This window comes from Lontra canadensis, unplaced genomic scaffold, assembly GCF_010015895.1.
Source record: "Lontra canadensis isolate GAN:19392208 unplaced genomic scaffold, GSC_riverotter_1.0 scaffold1, whole genome shotgun sequence".
In the NCBI taxonomy this organism is placed as follows: domain Eukaryota; kingdom Metazoa; phylum Chordata; class Mammalia; order Carnivora; family Mustelidae; genus Lontra; species Lontra canadensis.
In genome coordinates, this window is record NW_022630995.1 from 23752137 (window position 1) to 23776952 (window position 24816).

General features: G+C 44.2%; 1 protein-coding gene across 1 annotated transcript in view; it reads right to left on the bottom strand.

Moving 5' to 3' along the window:
• Positions 1–277: 277 nt before the first annotated feature.
• TMEM165 (transmembrane protein 165) overlaps positions 278–24816 on the bottom strand; it is a 30316-nt gene continuing 5777 nt past the window's right edge. Inside the window, exons 2-6 of the mRNA XM_032851382.1 lie at positions 16694–16919; positions 6027–6202; positions 5280–5462; positions 1383–1488; positions 278–550 (exon numbers count right to left, since the gene is read on the bottom strand). Coding sequence (XP_032707273.1) covers positions 474–550; positions 1383–1488; positions 5280–5462; positions 6027–6202; positions 16694–16919 — 768 coding nt within the window. The 3' untranslated portion in view covers positions 278–473. The remainder of the gene's footprint in view (positions 551–1382; positions 1489–5279; positions 5463–6026; positions 6203–16693; positions 16920–24816) is intronic.

Genomic DNA, 24816 nt, shown 5'->3' on the forward strand with positions numbered 1-24816 from the left:
GCTTTCTGGCTTAAGGAACTACTTTAAAAGCTAAAAATTCATTCCTCCCAAGAAAACTTTTAAGGCAAATCACTCAGTGATCCAGGAGAAAACAGATCTTCGTCATTAAAGGGGTCGGTGCTAAAAGAAAATAAAGGATAGACCCCATTGTACAGGGGTTCTATGTATCGTTGTCCTACCAGAAAACCCAAAAATATGGGGAAAAGAAAAACAGAAAACAAACAGTGACCATATGAACATAATTGTGCCGGAGAAAAGAAAAACCCACACTTAGATATCAGGTTTCTTAAAAATCCATGTTGCAAATAGAATCAGTGATTACTTCTTTTGGACATAATACTTTCATTAAATGGGACAAACTCGCAAATCAATGCTACGAAATACAGTCTTTTCCGTCACTTTTAGTTATAACGTGCACTATGTACATAAACAGTTACCCATCTTAAATGAAATACAAACGAGCAAACGGCTTCTTAAAAACCAGAATCGGGGCTTATAAACAGTGCAGAAAATGCGAAGGCCAAAAATACGATGCCTCCTATGATTGTCACTGTAAGAGAAGAGAAAAAAAGGGAAATAAGGCAAAATTCTTCTCTGAGGGAGCTCAGATGTTGCCCATTATTCCTCCAATCTCTTGAACTAACCTTGGAAATAAACTAGAAACACTCAAACCACACTTCCACAGCAGAGAATACTACATACGCCCGACTGGGCAGTCATCATCCATTGCTTCTCCAGCACTGTTTCCAGAAACGACAGTTCTATTAAAATTGAGACAGTGCTAAGAAGCAGCAATAGAACTCTAACTCCTCTCAAAACCCAGTTATTAGAAAACGTTCAACAGCCTCTGACAAGCAAGAAGACTTTTTCTATTCCATTTTTAGGCCCTTTCAGCTACACAGGAACTCTTCAGTGGAATCCATAAACCGTCTCCACCTATGAATCCCAATCTTACAAAACACACTTGGAAGGCCTGGAAGTTTTATTTCCCACGTGATGATTTTTTTTACTTAAATACATTGATAAAAAGTGACTATAAATGCGATAAGGCTTTTAGATGAATTTGTATTTTACTAAATCTATGCATGTAAAAAACAGTCCATGTGTCCAACAGAAGCAGCAATGAACTAGACCTCTAGGAGATCATCACTGCAGAGACCAAGAGTACTCCAGAAGTAAAAACTTAAACTCCCCTTTCTCTCTCAGTAATTCTGGAAGTTAAAACAAATGGTATTATCTTTGTAATTTAATAAAAAGGGGTGCCTGGATGGCTCCCAATTAAGCATCTGATTCTTGATCTTGGGTGAGTTCAAGCCTCGAGTTGAGAGCTCCATGCTGGGTGTGGAGCCTACTTAAAAAAGAATAAAAAACCAAAGACTCACCAGTTCTGACAGAGATTTTCTGTGCGATCATTCTTCCTCCAATCACTGCCAATCCGGTGCATAAGCAGTGGCCCACTGTCCCACCCACTGCTACACCGTACGGGTCCTGGAAGCAAGTATAGTAACGCTCATTTGAAAGCAGCTGAAATGGTTACCTGAGAATGGGTTGTCACTGAAAATGGAGAACAACACAGCCTAAAAATAGCTCCACGAGTTCAAGTGTATCATTTATGAAAAGTGTAATAGCTGCTCGAAGGGATATGTTCCAGCTACATCTAGGAATAGAGCTACAAGCGGCAGAAATGTTTCTGAGATCGAAATAGCGCTAATACGGCCTTTCGGCCACGGCCACACCTCATTCACGGCGCTACAGTGACCAGTGCTGATGGGACTCCACCCAGACCTCTCTCCCCTTGGGTGCTGTCTGCTATTCTGAGGAGGCGAGGCGAGCCCTTACAGCACAGAGCCCGCCTGCCCTCCCTACTGTGTCCTTGGTGCTTTAACTCCGCGCCAGGAACATCGTATTCATTCAGTCAATGCTTGCTTCCAGCACAACGTGGAGGTGCTCAGACTGGGAAGACCAGCCAGAGCTTTCCAGAAAAGCAAGCCCTGAAGAACGAGCAGGAAGATTTGACTTTGTTTTGTGGAGGAGAGAACATACTAGAAGGCAACAGGCCACTGATAAGAGACGACTGCAGACCATGTTAACATAGAACATAACATGGTAGAGGTCAGCTCGTGAAGGACCCTATCTAAAAGCTTAGAATTTGGACTTTTTTAAAAGATTTTATTTATTTGACAGAGATCACAAGTAGGCAGAGAGGCAGGCAGAGAGGGAGAGGGAAGCAGGCTCCCTGCCGAGCAGAGAGCCCGATGCGGGGCTCGATCCCAGGACCCCGGGATCATAACCTGGGCCAAAGGGAGAGGCTTAACCCACTGAGCCACCCAGGCGCCCCAGAATTTGGACTTTTTAAGACACTGGTTGTTTTTTAGCCGGAGAGTCACAGAACAGGTTTAGGCTTTAAAAGTCTAGTGCAGAGAGTGAACTGGAAGGGAACTAGAAGGGAACAAAATTAAAGGTAAGGTGGTCAAGGGAGATGCTATCGCCTGGGCTGCGGAGGGAGACTGTAGGCAGAGAAAACCAGGTAGATCTGGGAATTTTAGGAGGCATAAGTGATCTACCTTAGTGATAAGGGAGTGTTCGGTGTTAAGGAAGAGAAAAATCAGGCCTGGTATCCGTATTTCTCACCCACAGTTCTCCGGATGAATTACAATACTACCAGCATGACTTAAAAAGTTAGTGGAAGGAATGAAGAAGGGGTTTATGGGTGCTGACAGGAGTTAGAGTGGAGAGGAGAGGTTCAGGAGTCCGTTGAGTTCAACGGTGAGTGAACGAAGAGAATGACCCTGAGAGCGAATACAGCCAAAGGAAAGCAGCCGTGAGGGGCGGGCAGTGGCAGAGCGGCCCCAAGAAGCCGGCGGGAGGAAGCCAGGCACTGAGCCTCCCGAGATGAGCCCCCACCGTGGGGCCGCCCGTGGCTGCAGTGAACACTCAGCCCCACGTCCACAGAGCCGGTGGGGTCAGACGCTGGGGGCCAGTGGGTTTAGAGGGCAAGAAAATGGACCAACACCTGTTTCCCCTCAGAGCCAAGCCCATGAGACTCGGGGGAGAGGGGAGAGAGGGAGGCATCTGGAAGAGAAGCGGAACGGAGGGAAAGTGGCAAAACTCTTATACGAGAAAAACTCGCGCATGCCAAAATGCTCACAAAACTGGGCTGGGAGAAAGGCAAAGATTTCAGCAACCCAGTGGGGACAAGGAGCGGGGCGGCGATGTGCAGCAGGGACAGCACTGCCACGGCGGGGGGGGGGGGGTGAGCCGCGCTCCCCCGTGAAGTGGGGGGCAGCAGGGCGGGACTGCGGCGCTCAGATTCTGCGCATTCGCACTTCTCAGCTGGCATCCCAAGATGGGGCCGTTCTATTGCAAAGTGATGCTTGAAAAATCAACAGATTAAGTACAATCCAACAGTTTCTTTGATACAGAAGTTTTCAGTCTTTGTCATTTGCAAAATTTATTTGACCCAGGAACCTTATCCCCTACCCCACTTTTTTTTTTCAATCTTAGTACCTAATTAACATCTCAAAAGACGCAGTGTTGGAAGAATAGTTCAGATTAAAATGAGAAAAAAAAAAAAAAAAAAGAACTGAACTGCATTTCAGCATGGTTTGTACAAAAAATTACCCAAAAAAGTTAGGAATGTTAAGGGAGCAAAAACAGAACACCCGTATGTCTGCTGCTGAAGAGCTCACTACGTGTCCCCTCGGTGCTGGTAGCAGGGCAGGTGGCTGACGGCCCTGTGGCAGGGCCCCCGCGTGCCTTCCCTGCTTCATCCACACAACCACCCCATGACGTGGAGAAATGCCCCATCTTCAGACAAAACAGGGCGCAGTAACCTGGTCACACAGCGGAAGACGCAAGCCTGCTCAGCACGCTCCAGGCTGCCAGATAGCGGCGGGACCGAGGGAACACAGGCACAGCGGACCCGGACCTTTCAAAAGGCCCTCTGTGCCACACAGACGACACTGTTAAGAAAAATGCAGTGATTTCTTCCATCATGACAGCCCACCACCACCACCAAAAGCTCACTTACTTTCACGACCCAATCCTGGCCATCTGAAAGCCAATAAAAAAGGCTAGAGATCAAAAAAATATAGGGCACGGCCATTATGGGGACATTTTCCAAGAAAGTTTTAAAATACAGGACTCGAGTGAAAAACTGAGTTTTTTTTTTTTTTTAATACAGCATTTTTTTGCTTCTGGCCCAGCCTGACTTCAGCCCTGTCCTGGCTTTGTTCTTGTCTGAAACTGGGGCCGATGTTAAGAAACTTACTCTTTTATGGCAGGTGTCCCCCAGGAGCTAAGGACACCTTCAAATCAAGCTTGTTATCTAAATCCTACCACTGGGTAAAAAGTGTAATTTAACAGATTAAAAAAAAAGACCCTGTATCCACTAAGACCAAGAAGAGATGGAGAAGGAACAGCAGCGCCACTTTCTGCCACCACCTCCCAGGACATCTTAATAAACCAGTATGAACAGTAAGATGCCTCATGCGAAACAAATTCCTCCCAGAAGAAAGATTAAAATTTTAAAAACAACCCCCTCCAAAGCTATCTTTTAAATAAGTGGCATCTGACAACTACAAGCAAGATCTAGAAGGAAACGCAAGAAGGCAGAGAGCCTCAGCTTCCAGTCCTTGCCCCTGCTACCAACTGGCTTATCTTCGGACAAGTCGCCCAGTGTCTGCCTCAGGTTCTGCATCTTTAGAGCAAAGGAGAGGACAGAGTGATCAGAAATCTCTTCTAGTTGAGCACTCAGGCCTTAGTATTCAGGGAGTCAAGTGTAACCGCGCTCGCCAGAGACAAGCACTGGGAACATCTCAAGCTCCGGTCTTCTGCTCACCGAGGAGTGGATACTCCCAGAACTACCCAGAACTTCGTAAATAAACGAACTAACTTCCCCACGCTGGACAGTTAGGCTGTTGTTAATGTTCTACTGAGTGGTATCTTGTAGAGCGACCCCCGCAACACTACAGGTCTAAGGAGAGACAAAACCAAGTCAAGGCAACTGCCCCAGTATCATTCCGGCAAAACCGAAGGGAAGAGGATCAACAAGAGAAATGTAAAGACGCCAGTTCCGCCGGGACACAGAATGAAATCTGATGCAGAAATGGGACACCGACATTTTAAAGAGAATCAGGATGATAGGTCTAAAACAGTCCAGCACATGAAGCAGTCCCTCGGCCCAGACTGACCGTCCAGGGTCCTCTGGAGCAAAGTAACAGCGTCACGCTTAGTCTCACTATTAATCCAGAAGTGGCCGTTTCTCAAGTATCACTCACCTCTCTGGCTGCCAGAACAATTGTTGTTAGTTGCGAGCGATCACCCCACTCTGCTAAGAACGTTAACGTCAGAGCCTGAACAAAGATGGGTGAGATAAAATGCAGCCATCTTTTCTGAGGTATCGTCGTGCTGGCTCCCGTTTCAACATCTCCTGGTCCGTTTAAGAGCTTGGTTCGTTGAAACTAAATTTTTAAAAGGAGAGAGAGAGAGAGAGGTAGATTAATCCCAGGAAGCAAATCAAAATAGTACAAAGTTACTTAATCTTTCTTTTAAAAAGTATTTAAATTTTATGGACTATGCTCCCAGAAACTAAAATTGTGTGACCCCAAACTTTTCTTCTGAACCTCTCACACATGACGACAAACACTATACTCTCAATTCTCCCATTCCTCTGCCACAAAATCAGGATTTACTGTTCGCTCACCCTCCTCAATGCTGTAGGAAGACACGTAACATAGAAAGTATAGTTCCTGCTTCGCGGGAGCTTATCATCTCGAAGGAGGGAGCCTGCCCACACGAGGTCGGCACTCTGCCCAGCGTCCCTGCCCACCACAGCCCCACCCGCCCCGAGTCCCATCACGGACAGCTCTGAGATCGCAAACCAGGCACGACAAGCCATTTCTGGGTGGCCTGCACACATCACACGGGGGGCGGGGGGGGGGACGGCCACTGACGAACCTCAGGACAGTGAGGGTGCTTAGCTGAGTGCTTTTTTGGTCCAGATACTTTATACTGCCATGACTTACTTCCTCGTCTTTTTTCTTTAATTCCGCTTGAACTTCTTCCAATTCCTCTTGACCTTCATCTGGACTCATCTTCAAGCCTTCTCGAAGCATTCTAATGCCAAAAATGGCAAATAACGCCGTGGAAACATAGTACGTATACACCCTGGGGATGACGGTGGTGGCGTAGCCGAACAGAACTGGAAGAAAATGCAGCAGTGTGTCCAGTGAACAAGCATGTGGCACAACCAACCCACGCAGTCGTGCACTTCAGGAATCCTAACTCAGCGCTGGTCTCGGGGCGCCTGGGTGGCTCAGGTCATGACCGCAGGGTCCGGGGACCAAGCCCTGTGTCTGCTCCTGCTCAGCGGCAGAGCTGGCTTGAGATTCTCTCTCCCTCTCCTCCTCCCCCACTCACACACACTCTCTCTTTCAAATAAGTCTTAACAAACCCGAACTTTGTTCTAAAGGAAAATGGTTCAAATGAGAAGCTAATCTAATACGTATTAAACCTTAAATAATTCCACTTCTTTCCCTCCACCAATTCTGGATGCTTCGATCAAGCCAGTAGTCTAATACAATGAAATCAGCGGTCCGGTCCGGCTGAAGATGGCACGTCTTCCACGGGGAGATGACCAGCTCCTCTCCAGGCACACACTCAGCCAGGTACTGGCTTGCCACGCGTCATGCAGGGCACAGTACTTCAGGGAGAAAGTTAACGCTGATGCTTTCTAAGGATCCTGGAAGCTGGATACCACCTTCATATGTAAGTGGTATTTCTTCACCACAGTTCTTTAAATTATAAACTTCTATAGTGAAACATCAAGACAAGATTCTCATGGTAGGTATGATTCCAACTCTGCTCCTTTTGAACTACTTGAATTAGATCTTATAAAAGAAAATTCCTATACATATACTGAAATAACATTTACAGCAGACTCAAATGTATTCAGTACCACTCTTTCCTATCGTTAAAAAGAGGACAACTGTAGACGTTATACAAAAAACTATACTTGGAACCATATCAAGAGCCCAGATCCCAATTATGAAACACAATTATACCAGTATTATCAGTTCAGTATTTAAAACTTAAAAACTATGGAAAGGCCAGAGGATGTTTCCATACACATAATTAATGCAATTACTTTTTTTAAAGATTTTATTTGACAGAGACACAGCAAGAGAGGGAACACAAGCAGGGGGAGTGGGAGAGGGAGAAACAGGCTCTCCGCTAAGCATGGAGCCCAAGGCGGGGCTCGATCCCAGGACCCTGGGATCATGACCTGAGCCGAAGGCAGAGGCTTTAACCGACTGAGCCACCCAGGCGCCCTAAATGCAATTACTCTCTACTTCACACGCTCTTTTTATAAAATGAGGACAACACTTAAAATCTGCCTGAACACTAAATGTATAACCACATCAAATGTATTCCCAGTGCGTTACCTGACAAAATTGAAAATTTTAAAATCCTGTTTAGAAAGACATCAAATCTATGCTTATGTGTACATGTTTTAATTTTATGTATGAACATGTATATCTGCATAGATGTGTGTGCACATACACGATACATCAATTTTCTAGCTCCGTCCACTGAAACAAGGCCACAAAGCAACGACACCTCAGGAACGAGGCCACTTCACAGGCAGACCCTGGTTTCTCACGGTGTTCCTCTGGAAAAGGCCCCTCAGGCAAACAGCTAACTCCAGGGCTGGGCAGATGGGCACAAGCTGCACCTGCACTACCTCGTTAGATGGGAAAACAAGCGTGAGCAAAACCAACAGACGGGAGCACGACACGAGGACCACGAGCCGGCCTGCAGGGGCTCCCAGCAGTCAGATCTGGGACAATTTAAGCATATAGTTAAGTCATTAAAACCCACTGAAAATGTGAATTCCCCAGTTTATTACTAACAACACACAGACAAGCCCATGGGATAGGAAGGAGCTCTTAGTGCGGTGTGCTGGGGCCCGTGGGAAACGGTGACGGGGCCCCAGCACGAGAAAGCCACCGTTCTGCAGTCATCAAGGGAACGGTGACATCATGTGAGAATCAGCCAAACAGCGGGGACAGAGTATCCGTATTGTCTTACAGTGTCCCCTTAAAGACTGCATATTATTTGCAGGGAAGAAGATACAAGCAAGAGAAATCCTGACATCAGTGAGGGACAGAGGGACATCATGTTCTCCCAGATGTGACACTCTGAAGGGACAAACATCTACGCTGTCTTCTGGTCAAGAATACACAATCTTAAAGCAATCATGAGAAAACAGACAAACACAAGATGAGAAATCCATGAGAAGGGGAGGGGGTGTATTCTTTAAAAAATATATATTAATATTGTAAAACATGAGAAAAGGCTATGGAAGTATTTCAGATTAAAAGACTAAAAAGAAGCAAATGTAATACCTTCCCTAGACTCGCTCCTCTACAGGAGGGGAAAAACTGCTATAGTTTTAGGTCGGCTGACTAACACAGGGCTGGTAAAACATGCACCACTCTATCCATGTATATAAATCTATATATAAATTAAGTGTATATGTACAGGGACGCCTGGGTGGCTCAGTTGGACGGACGACTGCCTTCGGCTCAGGTCATGATCCCGGGATCCCGGGATCAAGTCCCACATGGGGCTCCCAGCTCCATGGGGAGTCTGCTTCTCCCTCTGACCTTCTCCTCGCTCATGCTCTCTCTCAAATAAATAAAATCTTTAATGAAAAAAAAAAAAGCATATATGTACATTCTTACCTACAAAGCATGTATAGGTCACATATATTTACAAATATATAAAGCATGTACGTACATACACATGCATAATTTTATTTAGATATGGACAGGTCACAAACACTAAAGCAAATGAGGTAAAATGTTAACAGTGAATCTGGATAAAAGGTACATAGGTGTTTGTACGGTTTTATATATGCAACTCTGTAAGTTTAAAATAGTTTCCATAAAAGCTTTAAATTTAAAAATAGAATGTAGCAAGCCTCTTTAAGTCTCTTAAACTCAGTTTTCCTTCTATCTTCAGATAATCTAAAAAACAAAACAAAAAAAACCTTGATACTTACAGACACTTCCAACGCCATCTTTTCTGCCCCACATCTCCAGAGAAAGCAGAAAACTACCTGGCTTTATAACTTTTTCTTCTTCTGGTTACTGTCCCTGTATTTCCTCCTGCTTTGAAAACTTTCCCTCAGACACTCAAGCACTTTTGCTCTGGGAACAGGGAGACGTCACTTGTCTTTAAGCAAGGACTTTGCAACAAGTCAGAACAGAGCTGCACGTCCTGGTCCTTCTACACCTTGGCCATGTGGAAGTTCCCAGAAAAATCCCCTGGAGCGGAGACAAGAGATCTGGGACTCGCCGACTCTCAGGTAATTAAGCTGAGAACACTCCGCATAAGGACACTGTGTGAAGGGGGGGAAGATAGCCCAGGAGTAAAACTGGGGGGAATAGGAATATTCAATGGCACAAAATTTTCCCCCAGAGAGACAGAAACAATAATTATCCTGTAAACACAGGGCGATACACGAGCCAAGAGAATAAAAAGGTGGGAGCGGCCAGGAATGTGGCGTGAGGGGCTCACGGAAATGCAAACTGGACTCTACCGAGGAAAGCGGATCACTGAAGCCTTTCCGAGGGTGTCAGAAGCAGAAATCGGATGACGCGTGAAGGAATGAGATGGGCGAAAGGCGAGGAGGGAGCAGCACACGGGACTATACTGCATCGTGGAAGGGCCGAGATCGACCGGGTGAACCCCGCCGTGAAGTGAGGGGCCTGCCTAGCACTGAGCCCTCCAGCAGCGTCTGAGAGAGACAAGACCTGCAATGGCAAGCTCCAAACCGGGACTGACCCAGGGACAGACAAAAAATTCCCAAGGGGCCACGATGACTACTTTCTCAAGGACTTCCCCGAAGTCTGACTTCTCTTTCCTAAAACTCATCTGCCTGAAATGTGCTTCTGGTTAAGGAGTCAGTCAGGCTCCCCTTCCTCTCATCCCTTCTGTCCCCTTTGTGCCCAGCTTTCTATGGTGCATTTCCCCACAGTATGGAAAAATATAGACCCTCGGGCAGCAAGAGGGGGGCCTAAAACCACTGGGGTCCTCAATCAAGGCATCATAAACCAGACACGAGGCTTTGGGGCTTCCCTGTCTTATGCAAGTTTCTGGTAAAGTCATGACATCAGAAATAATGGCATTACGTTTACTGGAACTAACGCTCATGGCATTAGAAATACGGAGTTTCAGCCTTGGCAGGAATGACAGTTTTCACTGCGAAATCCTGCCTCTTTCATTCCCCAGCCACTGCAAATGAATGCCTTTTCCCTAAGGCAGAGTCTTGTTACCACAAAGCAAAGAGAGCATCAGAAGGCAACACCAAAGACTGTGGGGTGTTCTCTCGCCCCAGTGGCACTCTCCAAGCAGGCTGCCGTGCCTAATCCCACCCCCACTATCCGTTTTAGAAGAATTCTAAAGCAGATGGTTGTCATGAGAGGTGTATCACATTCACTTCACTTCAAACACCAACTCAAATGACTTCAGACCGAAAGCAAGCCCAGCCTGGATAATTTACTGTTCACCTATTAGAGCCCCCAAGGCAGGTCAGGTGGTGGACGGTTTCCGCAAACTGAACGACCGAACTCTGCAGCTCCGAGGCCTGGCCAAATGCATTCAAAATACATGATGTGATACAGTTTTTAACCAAAACCCCTTATTGGCAGAAGTACATTGAAATGAACAATATTTCCATTTTCTCGATCATTTCTAAATACAGTTAAACAAGGTACTTCTAAGGAAAAGACTAACGTGTATAAGAAGAGTCATTTGATAAATTTCAGAGAAACTCTTTTTGGTATACTTGATGGTTTCCAATTCTCTGCTTTCAACAAAATCAAGAGCAGTATTTAAAATCTTATTTAGTGTTATTGCCAGCTGGTAAACCATTAAAAATTATTGTGATGACAGATTAGTACATAATTTTCAGCCTAAAACTCAGGAGCAGTCCAATGAACTGAGTACAGTTATAACAAAATTTCTTACTATCTACTTATTTATGTCAATAAAATTTCCCCGCCTTACCTCTCTACTAAAAAAAACATAAAAGATTAGAGTTGAGGCTAAACCTTACTTCATTTAGTCAATAAAAATATTCGTCCACAGACATATAAACTAATTTAAAAAGAACAGTTCTGGGGTGCCTGGGTGGCTCAGTCGGTTAAGCATCTGACTTTTGATCCCAGCTCAGTTCTCGATCTCAGGCTGAAGTCAAGCCCCACACTGGCCTCCACACTGGGCACAGAGCCTACTTAAAAACAAACAGTTCAATCATTTCAATAAGAGATGCATGTCCAAATTTGAAAAAATGTTTTAGGTAGTGTGATATACTAGCTAAATATATGTAATATAAATGTATTTAGTTTGTGATATATTTTGCATTTAATCAACTGTGTACTATTAATAACTGTAACTTCATCTATAAAAAATATTAACATTTGGAGACTTAAAGAAAACTGTCAGTCTCGGGCGCCTGGGTGGCTCAGTGGGGTAAGGCTCTGCCTTCGGCTCAGGTCATGGTCTCAGGGTCCTGGGATCAAGCCAGGACCATCATCGGGCTCTCTGCTCAGCAGGGAGCCTGCTTCCCCCTAACCCTGCCTCCCTCTCTGCCTACTTGTGATCTCTCCCTCTGTCAAATAAATCAATCTTAAAAAAAAAGACGAAGAAGAAAACTGTTAGTCTCTTTTAAAATTCAATTTATGGGGGCATCTGGGTGGCTCAGTTGGTTAAGCCTCCAACTCTTGACTTCTGATCAGGTCGTGATCTCAAGGTTGTGAGATCAAATCCCACATCAAGCTCCGCACACAGCGAGGAATCTGCTTGAGAATCTCTCTCCCTCTGTCCCACCCCTCCCCCTGCATGTGCACACTCTCTAAAATAATTAAATCAATCTTTAAAAAAAAATTTCCATTTGTATGCATATTTGTGCAGCAGATGACAGTGTTGACTGAGCCTAGATCTGAACAAGCAAAATCCGTAAAAGATTTTGAGGCACGAAGTTATAATCATTTCAAAAATAAAATTCTCTGGTATTATTCAAACTCATGCCCAACACATGACTTCACCAACAACTCACTCCACTTTTCCTATTTTCTATATCAAAATTTGCTTTTGAAAAAAAAAATTATGTTTTTATTATGAATTATGAATAACAATAAAGCAAACTTCTAAAATGTGAGAAGTAGTCAGATTATTTTAATCTGTAAAATATTCATGTGTAATAGGTTTAACAGGACATAAACCTTAATAGGCATCCAAGCAGCCAAAAACAGAACTTGCTCTGTACTTGAAGAACCAGCTTCCGTGTGAGGCGGGAGAGGTGCGGAGGGGTGATGGACCCAGCGCCTGCAGCACTACACAGACAGCAGCCCTCCGAGGGAACTGGGAACTCAGCTCGATCGTCTCCACTCCACAGAGGGGGCGCTCGCTGGTTAAGGACCTCATCAGCAGGCCACTACCGGCAGTGAGGTTCCCACCCAGGCCTGACTCTCAGGGGAAAGCTGTTTTCCTCCCAGCTGGGTGGCTTGGGGCGGCTTCTGAAACAGAGACTCAACTATGCTTCATGATTTTGTATTAAGTTTACTTTCTCACGGTCTAATTCTTTGAAAAACTGAAGCCGATACAATAGTAACACAAACTGGGAATATGAGAACATTTCATCCCTGTATTATAATGGGTAAGAAGGGCTTAATCAAACACAACAAACTGAAAGTGACTCTTGTTACAGATTACCGTATGTCCTTCAACAGTTACTGCTTTCCAACATGCCCTTGAAATGTCCTGCAATCTATAAGCCTCTGTTGTGACTTGAGTCCTATTTCTAAGAAATCAGACAGAAGCTTATCTGGACTGAAAAACAAACAAACAAACAAACAAAACAAACAAAAAAACCCCACAAGGGTATACACAGGCAAACCAAGGATAAAAAACTAGCGAATAAATGAGGAGTATGGATCTTGGCTGTGACGAGCTGAAATTTTTTTAAATTACTGTTATGTTAGTCACCATACAGCACATCATTAGTTTTTGATGTAGTGTTCCATGATTCATTGTTTGCGTATAACATCAGTGCTCCATGCAATCTGTGCCCTCCTTAATACCCATCACCAGGCTCACCCATACTCCACCCTCCTCCCCTCTAAAGCCCTCAGATTGTTTCCCCAAGTCCATAGTCTCTCATGGTTCGTTTCCCCCTTCATCTTTCCCTTCCTTCTCCTAATGTCCTCCATGCTACTCCTTACGTTCCATAGGTAAATGAAACCATATGATAATAGACTTTGTTTGACTTTTAGCATAATCTCCTCCAGTCACATCCATGTTGATGCAAAAGTTGGGTATTCATCCTTTCTGATGGCTAATATTCCATTGTGTATATGGACCACATCTTCTTTATCCATTTGTCTATTAAAGGGCATCTTGGCTCTTTCCACAGTTTGGCTATTGTGGACATTGCGGTGCATATGGCCCTTCTTTTCACTACATCTGTATCTTTGTGGTAAATACCCAGTGGTGCAATTGCTGGGTCACAGGGTAGCTCTATTTTTAATTTTTTGAGGAACTTCCATACGGTTTTCCAAAATGGATGCACCAATTTTCATTCCCATCAACAAGTGTAAGAGGGTTCCCCTTTCTCCACACCTTCAAGAACACCTGCCATTTCTTGCCGTGTCAATTTTTGTCATTCTAACTGGTGTAAGGTGGTATGTCATTGTGATTTTGATTTCAATTTCCCTGATGGCTAATGATGATGAACATTTTTTCATGTGTCTGTTGGCCATTTGTATGTCTTCTTTGGAGAAGTGCCTATTCATGTCTTCTACCAATTTCTTTTTAAGATTTTATTTATTTATTTGACAGAGAAGGATCACAAGTAGGAAGAGAGGCGGGCAGAGAGAGAGAGAGAGGAGGAAGCAGGCTCCCTGCTAAGCAGAGAGCCCGATGCGGGGATCATGACCTGAGCCAAAGGCAGAGGCTTTAACCCACTGAGCCACCCAGGCGCCCCCTTCTACCCATTTTTTCACGTGATTATCTGTTTTGTGTGTGCTGAGTTTGAGAAGTTCATTATAGATCTTGGATATCAGCCCTCTGTCTATAGTGTCATTTGCCTATCTTCTCCCATTCTGTGGGTTGCCTCTTTGTTTTGTTGACTGTTTCCTTTGCTGTGCAGAAGCTTTTGATCTTGATGAAGTCCCAAAAGTTCATTTTCCCTTTTGTTTCCCCTGCCTTTGGAGACAAGTCTTGAAAGAAGTTGCTGTGGCCAATGTCAAAGAGGTTACTGCCTATGTTCTCCTCTAGGATTTTGATGGATTCCTGTCTCACACTGAGGTCTTTCATCCACTTAGAGTTTATCTTTGTGTCTGGTATAAGAGTATGGTCCAGTTCCATTCTTCTGTATATAGCTGTCCAATTTTCTCAGTACCATTTACTGAAGAGACTGTCTTTTTTCCACTGGATATTTTTTCCTGCTTTGTTGAAGATTAGTTGACCATAGAGTTGAGGGTCCATATCTGAGCTCTCTACTCTGTTCCACTGGTCTATGTGTCTGTTTTTGTGCCAGTACCATGCTGTCCTGGTGATCACAGCTTTGTAATAGAGCTTGAAACCAGGCAATGTGATGCCCTCAGCTTTTTCTTTTTCAACATTTCCTTAGCGATTCGGGGTCTTTTCTTGTTCCATACAAATTTTAGGATTGTTTGTTCCAGCACTTTGAAAAATGCCATTGGCATTTTGATTGGGATGGCACTGAAAGTATAGATTGCTCTGGGTAGCATAGACATTGTCCAAAGTTTATTCTTCCAATCCATGAGCATGGACTGTTCTTCCATCTTTCTGTGTCTTCTTCAATTTCTTTCATGAGTGTTTTGTACTTCCTAGAACATATATTCTTTACTTGGGTTAGGTTTATTCCAAGGTATCTTGTGGTTTTGGTGCTATTGTAAATGGAATCCATTCTCTAATTTCTCTTTCTACAGTTGCACTGTTAGTGTATCAGAAAGCAACTGATTTCTGGATGCTGATTTTGTATCCTGCCACATTATTAAATTACTGTATGAGTTCTAGTAATTTGGGGATGGAGACTTTCGGGTTTTCCACATAGAGGATCATGTCATCTGTGAAGAGAAAGTTTGACTTCTTTGCCAATTTGAATACCTTTCATTTCTTTTTGTTGTCTGATTGCTGTTGCTAGGACTTCTAGTACTGTGTAGAATAATAGCGGTGATAGTGGGCATCCTTGTCATGTTCCTGATCTCAATGGGAAGGCCCTTAGCTTTCCCCCATTGAGAATGATACTCGCTGTAGGGTTTTTCATATATGGATTTTATGAAGTTGAGGAATGTTCTCTCTATCCCTATACTCTGAAGAGTTTTAATCAGGAATGGATGCTGTATTTTGTCAAATGCTTTTTCTGCATCAATTGAGAGGACCATATGGTTCTTGTCTCTTCTCTATGTCTTCTGTCACACTGATTGATTTGTGAACAATGAACTACCCTTGCAGCCCAGGGATAAATCCCACCTGGTCATGATGGATAATCCTTTTAATGTACTGTTGGATCCTATTAGCTAGGATCTTGTTGAGAATTTTGGCATCCACATTCATCAGGGATACGGGTCTTAAATTCGTTGGTTTTGGGATCAAGGTAATGCTGGCCTTATAGAAAGAGACTGGAAGTTTTCCTTCTGTTTCTATTTTTTGAAACAGCTTCAGGAGAACAGGTATTATTCCTTCTTTGAATGTTTGGTAGAATTCCCCCAGGGAATCCAAGAGGCCCTGGATGCTTGTTTCTTGGGAGGTTTTTGATCGCTGCTTCGATCTAGTAACTGGTCTATTCAGGTTGTCAATTTCTTCCTGTTTCAGTCTTGAGAGTTTCTAGGTTTCCAGGAATGCATCACCTTCTTCCAGGTTGCTTAATTTATTGTGATATAGCTGTGATAATAATTTCTGATAACTGTATTTATTTCCTTTGTGTTAGTTGTGATCTCTCCCCTTTCATTCATAATTTTATTAATTTGGGTCCTTTCTCTTTTCTTTTGGATAAGTCTGGCCAGTGGTTTGTCAATCTTATTAATTCTTTCAAAGAGCCAGCTTCTAGTTTCATTAACGTGTTCTACTGTATTTCTGATTTCTAATTCATTGATCTCTCCTCTAATCTTAATAATTTCCCTTCTCATGTGTGGGTTAGGTTTAATTTGTTGTTGATTCTCCAGATCTTTAAGGTGTAAAGACAGTGTGTGTATTCAGGACTTTCCTATTGTTTTGAGTGAGGCTTGGATGGCTATGTATTTCTTCCTTAGGACCACCTTTGCCGTACGCAGTAGGTTTTGGATCTATGTGTCTTCGTTCTCATTGGTTTCCATAAATTGATTAAGTTCTTCTTTGATTTCCTGATGGGCCCAAATATTCTTGAGCAGGATGGTCTTTAGCTTCCAAGTGTCTGAATTTCTTCCAAACTTTGAAATTTTAATTTTAAAAGTACAATATGGTTTTTAGTAATGTACGTAACTGACACTATTTTCTGTTACTTAATTCTGGAACTGTGTCAACCCAAGTGCACCTGACTAGCTAGTCAATGACTCAATGCCCCACACCATGCTTTCTCCTTAATTCAATAAAGCCATGAGGAGGAAAAAAGCACACTCACCTGATAAGCACGTCATTAGGCCCAAGGCCAGCATAGCCCCAGCCAACACCGTCAGCCGATTATAGCGCATTGCCATGATGGCTGCTATAAAAAATGTCTTATCACCCAGTTCAGATACAATGATAACTGATATGGCAGCAACAAATGCATGGATAAATCCCAAATTCGTCTGGGTAGCTGGATCTTCTTTATTGCCATGAACCGGGGCAGCTGGTGTAAATCCTTTCTGAAATAAAAAAGATACATACAGCTGTATCAGCTTTTTTTTTGGAAAAAATCGTTACTTAAAATTCTTTTATTTTTGGATGTGAATTAAAGTTTTTCTATCACTGTCATTAACTCACTAAAGCCAGTTGTAATGACCAAAACTTCTAACTGATAGATGCTACAATGCAGATCCAAGTATAATTCTGCAAAATAATTTTTTTAAGGAGACCAGCTATAGCCAAATGTTAAAATTATTCTATTTCCCAAACATCTGAGATTAGTTATTAGCTATGTCTCATTCAGATTTTTATTTGTAACTTGAATGGAAGAGTCAGATATGTTTACCAAACATTCAAGTAAAAGAAAGCAGAGAGAAGTTGCTTTAACATTTTACAGGACAAAATAGGATCTAGAAAGTTCTCAACAGGCTGGAGCAAGAGATGGTTCTAGCTGTGATTTAATATAGCTGGACATAAAAATACATAAAGAACTTATAAAATACCAAAAAAACCCCAATAATCTGATTAAAATAGGCAGAGATCCCAAACAGATATTTTTCCAAAGACATCCAGATGGCCAACAGCCACATGGAATGATGCCCCACATAACTCATCATCAGGGAAATGCAATCACAACCACAATGAGGTTCCACCTCACAACTGTCAGAATGGCTAGGATCAAAAAGATGAGATACACATGTTGGTGAGGACATGGAGAAAAAGGAACCCTCATGCACCTGGTGGGAATGTAAACTGATGCAGCCACTGTGGAAAACAGTACGGGGGCTCTTCAAAAACTTAAAAATAGAACGACCCTATGAACCAGTACAGGGTATTTACCCAAAGCAAACAAAAACGCTAATTTGAAAAGATCTATGCACTTCTATGTTTACTGCAGCATTATTTAAAATAGCCGGACAGGGAAAGAACCTAAGTGTTCACCAACAGAAGAAGATATGGTATTTTCTCTCTCTCTCTCTCTCACACGCACGCACACACGCACACAATGAATATTACTCAGCCATAAAAAAATGAGTCTTGGGGCGCCTGCATGGCTCAATCCGTTAAGCATTTGCCTTAGCCTCCTCACGTCATGATCCTGGGGTCCTGGGATCAGGGCCCTGAGTCGGGCTCCCTGCTCAGTGGGAGTCTGCTTCTCCCTCTCCCATTACCCCTGCTTGTGTGCTCTCTAATAAATACATAAAGTCTTTCAAAAAAAAAAATGAGATCTTGCCATTGCAACAACATGGATGGACCTAGAGGGTATTATGCTAAGTAAAATCAGAGAAAGACAATAACATCTGGTTTCACTTACACATAGAATCTAAAAAACAAAACAAAAAAGCAAGCAAAACACAGGAACAGACTCATAATTACAGAGAACTGATAGTTGCCGGGGGGTGGGGGTTGGAGGACGGGCAAAATGGGGGAAGGGGAGTGGGGATACAGGCCTGCAGCTATGAGTGAGTGCATCATGGGAAAGAAAGGGACAGCCCAGGGAATACGGTCAATGGTGCCATGGTTACCTTGTCTGGTGACAGACAGTAGGTACACCTGTGAGGTAGCGAACATACAGAGCTGTTACATCACCATGCTGTGCACCTGAAACTCTCGTGATGCAGCGTGTCAACTACACTTCAATAAAAAAAATTAAAACTGTTAAAAAAGATGTACACATATAGAGCTGGATTGTTAGTGCTCTGCCAGTGTCTAAACAATCCTAGGAGGTGTCCTGTGGTCTAATAAAAACGACAAACCTGGGGCGCCTGGGTGGCTCAGTGGGTTAAGCCTCTGCCTTAGGCTCAGGTCATGACCTCAGGGTCCTGGGATCGAGCCCTGCATTGGGCTCTCTGCTCAGCAGGGAGCCTGCTTCCCCCTCTCTCTCTGCCTTTTTCTCTGCCTGCTTGAGATCTCTCTCTCTCTCTCTGTTAAATGAATAAATAAAATACTAAAAAACAAAAAACAACAACAACAACCAAAAAAACGACAAACCTAAATCTTGGTTGGCATTAAGGTCATTTTAAGCTGAAATGGGACCATGCTCCAAGAAGCAAGAAGTACCTGATGTACTTTTTAACAGCTAGTGACAAGTCCATTATTCTGTGCTGCCCAGCTCTCACCCAAAGTCCTGCACAGTTCTGGGGCGCCACCATGGAGAAGGCCCCACCCCCTGAAGATCATCCCAGACAGAAGAGGCTCTCAAGCTACCAGGGTGGCAGGCTGTTGCGAGGCCACGATCAGCCTGTGTCAGCTAAGATTGTTTTTTATAGGGGCACCTGGGTGGCTCAGTCATTAAGCATCTGCCTTCAGCTCAGGTCATGATCCCAGGATCAAGTCCCGCATTGGGCTTCTGGTCCTCAGGAAGCCTGTTCTTCCTTTCCCTCTCCCCCTGCTCGTGTTCCCTCTCTCGCTACGTCTCTCATCTCCGTGTCCAAAAAATAAAATCCTTAAAAGAAAGAATTCTTTTTACATTTTTAAGGGGTTGCAAAAAATAAAAAGAGGGACAGAAGGGAGAGGGATGGAAGAAGGAAGGGAAAATTATGCAACAGAGACCTTAACCTAAAATATTACCTGGCCGTCAAAAAAAAGTTTCCAACTTAGGCTCTAAAACAATCAAAGAAGGGACAAGGAGAAACCAGGTGCCTATGTTCCCATGGTCGCAAAAAGTCTGCAGGTCTGTATCTACACTGCGGGGTCCAAGAGGTAGAACTAGAAAGTCACAGGTGCTAGCTTTAGGGGGCAGATTTTAGCTTACCCCAGAGAAAAGAGTTCTCCCCCAAGACAGCCAGGTGAAGCCATACTGGATGGCGAGAGAAGGCAGCCAGTCTCCTCCTCTGTGTCAGAGTTCCAGAGAAGAAGACCTCCCCTCACGGGACATGCACTGTGTCGGAGGTCCGCCACCGGGACCATTTTGTCTCTCAGGGGTCTTAATGCAATGTCCAGAGATGCTGTCACAACTGAGAGTGAACTCCTGGCATCTGGCAGGCAAAAGCCACAGGTGCTGCTATGGACAGATCGCCATGCACAGGACGGCCCCAACCTCCACTGTGAAGAATTACCAAACCCAGCACATCTCTAGTTCCCAGGCTGGGAAACTGTGGGCTGGACAAATCGCTTCTGCATGTCTCCTCCAAGCCTAACAGCCAACCTTTAATTAACTTTTAAAGCCCATGAATCTCTAGAAACCTAAGAGATGAAAAAGAGAAAGAAACTCCAGAAACACATATGATATTTGACAGGGTAAAAAACAAGTATTTTGATTTACACAGGTCCTAGTCAGAGATGTCAGAGGTAAGAATAAAATTCTAAATTCTTAGTGCGCACAGCTTTCCTCAACTCACGACAGGAACGTGAGTCCTAATTCCACAGTAAAGATCAGCAAGATTTAAGCATTTATCAGATGAGACCTCTGAGCTAAAAACTGGGGCAATTTAATGTTTTCGAAAATATCTGATGTTAGGACTAAATCAAAAGGACAGCCTTGGAAGCCAGCTCTTTATTAAGCAAGTACCATTTTAAGAAATTCTTCTTTCTTGGGCACCTGGGTGGCTCAGTTGGTTGAGTGACTGCCTTCAGCTTAGGTCATGATCCCTGAATCCAGGGATGGAGCCCCACATCAGGCTCTTCTCAGCAGGGAGTCTCCTCCTCCCTCTGACCTTCCCTCCTCTCCTGCGCTCTCTCAAATAAACAAAATCTTAAAAAAAAAAAAAAAAAGAAATTCTTGCTTTCTCTCCATGACCATTTTAGCTCCATCTATGCTGACGGTCCTTTAAAGATGAGCTTCCTTTCTCTTCAAATACCCTTGATCATTAAGCATCATTAAAAAAAAAAAAAAAGCATTTCAACTCGGCTCTCATTAATGCAACCATTTTCCTCCTGTATGAAGGAATTTCACTGTAAAGTATTTAGGATCTGAAATCCAAGAAAACATTTAGGAATAAATATACACCATTTATGATCAATTAGCTCTAAGCTCAAAACCAGAAAATGTTTACTTTTAAAAACACAGGGATCAAAACTGCATATTATATTCTCCTGACCTTGTAATTCCCAACCATAAAGCCCTGGCTTTATTACTCAGCCTGTCTGTTTCTCTGTGAAATGACAACAAAATAAAACTTGCCTTGCAAGGACAACAAAACAAAAAAAACACATATTCTTAAAAACTTGCTATATACACAACACAAGAAAATCAACCTGCAGCTTTTATCATATATTAGGCTAGTCTTGGATGTCCAAAAAGATAGTGTTAAACCACCAACCACTGTGATAAGAACTGAAAACCGAAGCATCAGGGTATACGGAGGTCGATTTTTTAAAACTTAAGGTGCTAATAACAGGGTCAGAAAATGATCACTGGTTGTCAAAGGCCTAACTGTTTACAGTGTGCAGGGAGCGTCTCCTTTTTCTAATTCACCTTCAGGATAACTTGCAGCGGTTTAATGCGTGGCTCTGGTATCAGACTGCCTGGGTCCACAGCCAAGGCCTTACCACTTACTGTACGACCTTGGGCCCGGAAGCTTACCTCCCCGTGACTCAAGCTGCAGGGCTGCTGTGAAAATTAAATGAGCTCCCACACAGAAAGCTTTAGGATGACGCCTAGCCACACAGCAAGCACTCAGGGACACACAGCAACCACAATGTACCACAATGACCAGTTTCATCCCTGTAAAACGAAGTTGGTTCGTTAAGTTGGTCACTAACGAAGAGCCTCACGCTCCCTATGGAAGGATGGGCCAGAGCAGCAGCATCCAGCAGAAAATAATGCAAGCCACAGAATTTACATTTTCTGGTAGCCACGTTTTAAAAATGTAAAAACAGATAAAGTTATTTTTTTTTAAATTTATTTGACAGATCACAAGTAGGCAGAGAGGCAGGCTCCCTGCTGAGCAGAGAGCCCGATGCGGAACTCGATCCCAGGACCCTGGGATCATGACCTGAGCTGAAGGCAGAGGCTTTAACCACTGAGCCACCCAGGCGCCCCAGATAAAGTTATTTTTAATAATATTTTACTTAACCCGACATAGCCAAAACACTACTCTGGGAACACGGCATTCCTTTTTTTCCACACGGGCGTCTACCTACTCAGCACGCCCAGCTCACGCACGTCCCCGTTTAGCCAAGCCACAGTTTTCCAGTGCGGAAGGATGGCCACATGGCTCGGGCTACCGTTCTGGGCAGCACAACACAAGAATCTGTTAAGCTTCTGATAACCACCAGCCTTCAGTCACACAGTCCTACCGCCCTTCCTACCTCCTTTTTCTGATTTGCCTTGGTTCCTCAAGATCCAACTTACAGAGAAGCTATAAAGCGAGGCCTAGCCCGACGCTTCCCACCCCTAACCACCTGCGATCCTCAAGAGAAAGTAAATGCATTCCGTGGGCACTGCAGGTACATTTCTGAAGCGAAGTTTATGACAGGAGCCCTAGGGGAGTTCATCTCTCTGTACTAGAAGCACGTGCAAATGTAAAGTCATCTGTAGTAACAGAAGACAAAGTAACTAAATGTCCATCAACAGGGAACTAGTAAAACAAATGGTCGCTCTGTGTATCAGAATGTTTTCTAAAATAGAAGAAAAGTAAAAATTAGAATGTTTTATTTATACCAATAAAGAAAAATCAGGAAGATATTTTTAAATTGGAAAAAAGCAGCTATTATACGTATAGTCATTGTATGTGTGTGTGTGGAGGGGCGCGGAGGGAGGGCGGTATACAGTTTGGTTTCGCTGTTAATTCATGCCAGGTCTCAGTGATCAGTTAACAGTGGGTGTTTACAGGAAAGAAACCAGGATGACCACAACAGGAGTCGGCAAACTTTTTCTTAAAGGGCCAAATGTTTAATCTCACAGGCCACAAAGTCTGTGGTAACTATGCAACCCCAGATGTTGGAGCTGGAGAACAGCCACAGAGAAGACTTTAATTTAATGAACGGGCATGGCTCTGCTCCAGTAAAAAACTTTCTTTACGGGGCACCTGGGTGGCTCAGTGGGTTAAGCCTCTGCCCTTGGCTCAGGTCATGATCTCAGGGTCCTGGGATTGAGCCCCAAATCGGGCTCTCTCCTCAGTGGGGAGCCTGCTTCCCTCTCTCTCTCCGCCTGCGTCTCTGCCTACTTGTGATCTCTCTGTCAAATAAATAAAAAAATAAAATCTTAAAAATAAAATCTTAAAAACAAAACAAACCTAGGAGCCAGGGGTAAAATGCAGTCTGCTGGCTCCTCAAACTAGAATACAAGAGGGAGGGGGACACATACTGTTTCACTCTATGTTCTTTGTACTTGCGGGGTTTTTTGTTTTTGTTTTCCATACACATGACTGCAGACACCTGTTGTGTACCACTTCAAAAATCTCTCTACCCAATCTCTCGCTCTGCTTATGGAGAACCAATTCTTCAAAGGCTATTCATGGGTTTCAGGCAGGTTCAACCAGAAATTAGGGGCTCTGCACTCCTTCACTGCCCGGCAGTCTGGAGGAGCTACACCTGTGGGGCAACCTTTGACCAACGCGGGAAGTGGGCTCTCATTTTGTCAGCCTCCCTGAAGCCTCAGCAGGATTCGGGACCAGCCACTCCAACTTCAAAATGCACCGGGGCACATGCCCTTACCTCACTGCCAGGACTGACAACTGGAAAGATTACAGGCATGTTCTGAGAACAGGGAGTAAACCCATCAGATGCATGGCTGGGGTAAGACGAGAAAGATAATAAACTGAGCCCAGACTGAAACTCCTGTTTGTTCTGACCAGCAAGAAGCCCTTAAAAGTCTGAGCAGAAGCCACAAATGCGATCAAGGCACTGTGGCTAATAGATCAGGGCAGAAAGCAGAGAAGGCTGGCAGCCACTGGACCAGTGAATGAGGAGATCAGCCTCATAAGACCAATGTTGAAGACACTTCAGAGAAAGGACAATTCTGCACATGATGGAAAGGGAAAACATCAAAAGAACTTCAAAAAGTGGTGGCGGTGGGGTCGGGGGCGGGGGAATGGATCAAAGATGATGGTAAGGTTTTCTGCTGGGTGTACTGGGAGGAATATTTATATTCCTACAAAGTGTGTGGGCAAGTGGGAAAAAAATAAGGTTTAGTTTCAGATACGTTCACTGGGAGGCAGTAAAAAACATTTCAAATGAAGGCTTCCAAGAGGCCACCAGAACTGGGACACCTGAGCTGAGTCCAGCCCAGTCTCGAGGCGTGCGTCTGCTTGCTGGCAGCCTACGCTGATCGCCTAGAGCTCTGCGCGTAGACGGGATTTCCAAGGGAAAGGGAGATAGATTAAGTTGAAAAAATGAGCCTCAGAGAAAGTCTTTACCTGAGGGAGGGGGAGACAGCAACAACAGTACGACTGTCTGAAACAATCCGAGGGCCCGGCAGGAGAGCACCACAGATGGTCAAGTGAGGGGCGGGCGCCATTCGCTCAGCTACTAACTAGATGCAGGTTTTTACTCTGTGCCGTTTAACCAGCTTCTCAAAAACCCGAGCGCTGTTCTCTCCACATAACGTAAGAGGAGAGACTGGAACTTCCGAAGACTCAAGGACATCCGGCCAAGATGGGGTCAAGGCTCTTAAAGAGGAGCGTGAACAGTGTGAGATGAGAGCTGGAAGGGCCCCAGGATGTAGCAAGGAGGTAGGTTTAGGTACCCTTCAAAACCGAATTTCAATGAAAAGACAAGGACCGAAGCCAAATAAGGAAGACTAGAGTGAGGCAAAAGAGCAGCTTATTCCCTAATCCCCAGTGAGAAATATGGCTGAGGGGCGCCTGGGTGGCTCAGTGGGTTAAGCATGTGCCTTCGGTTCAGGTCATGATCCCACGGTCCTGGGATCGAGCGCCGCATCGGGCTCCCCGCTCAGCGGCGAGCCTGCTTCTCCCTCTGCCTGCCGCTCTCCCTCTCTCTCTGACAAATAATTAAATAAAACCTTTCCAAAAA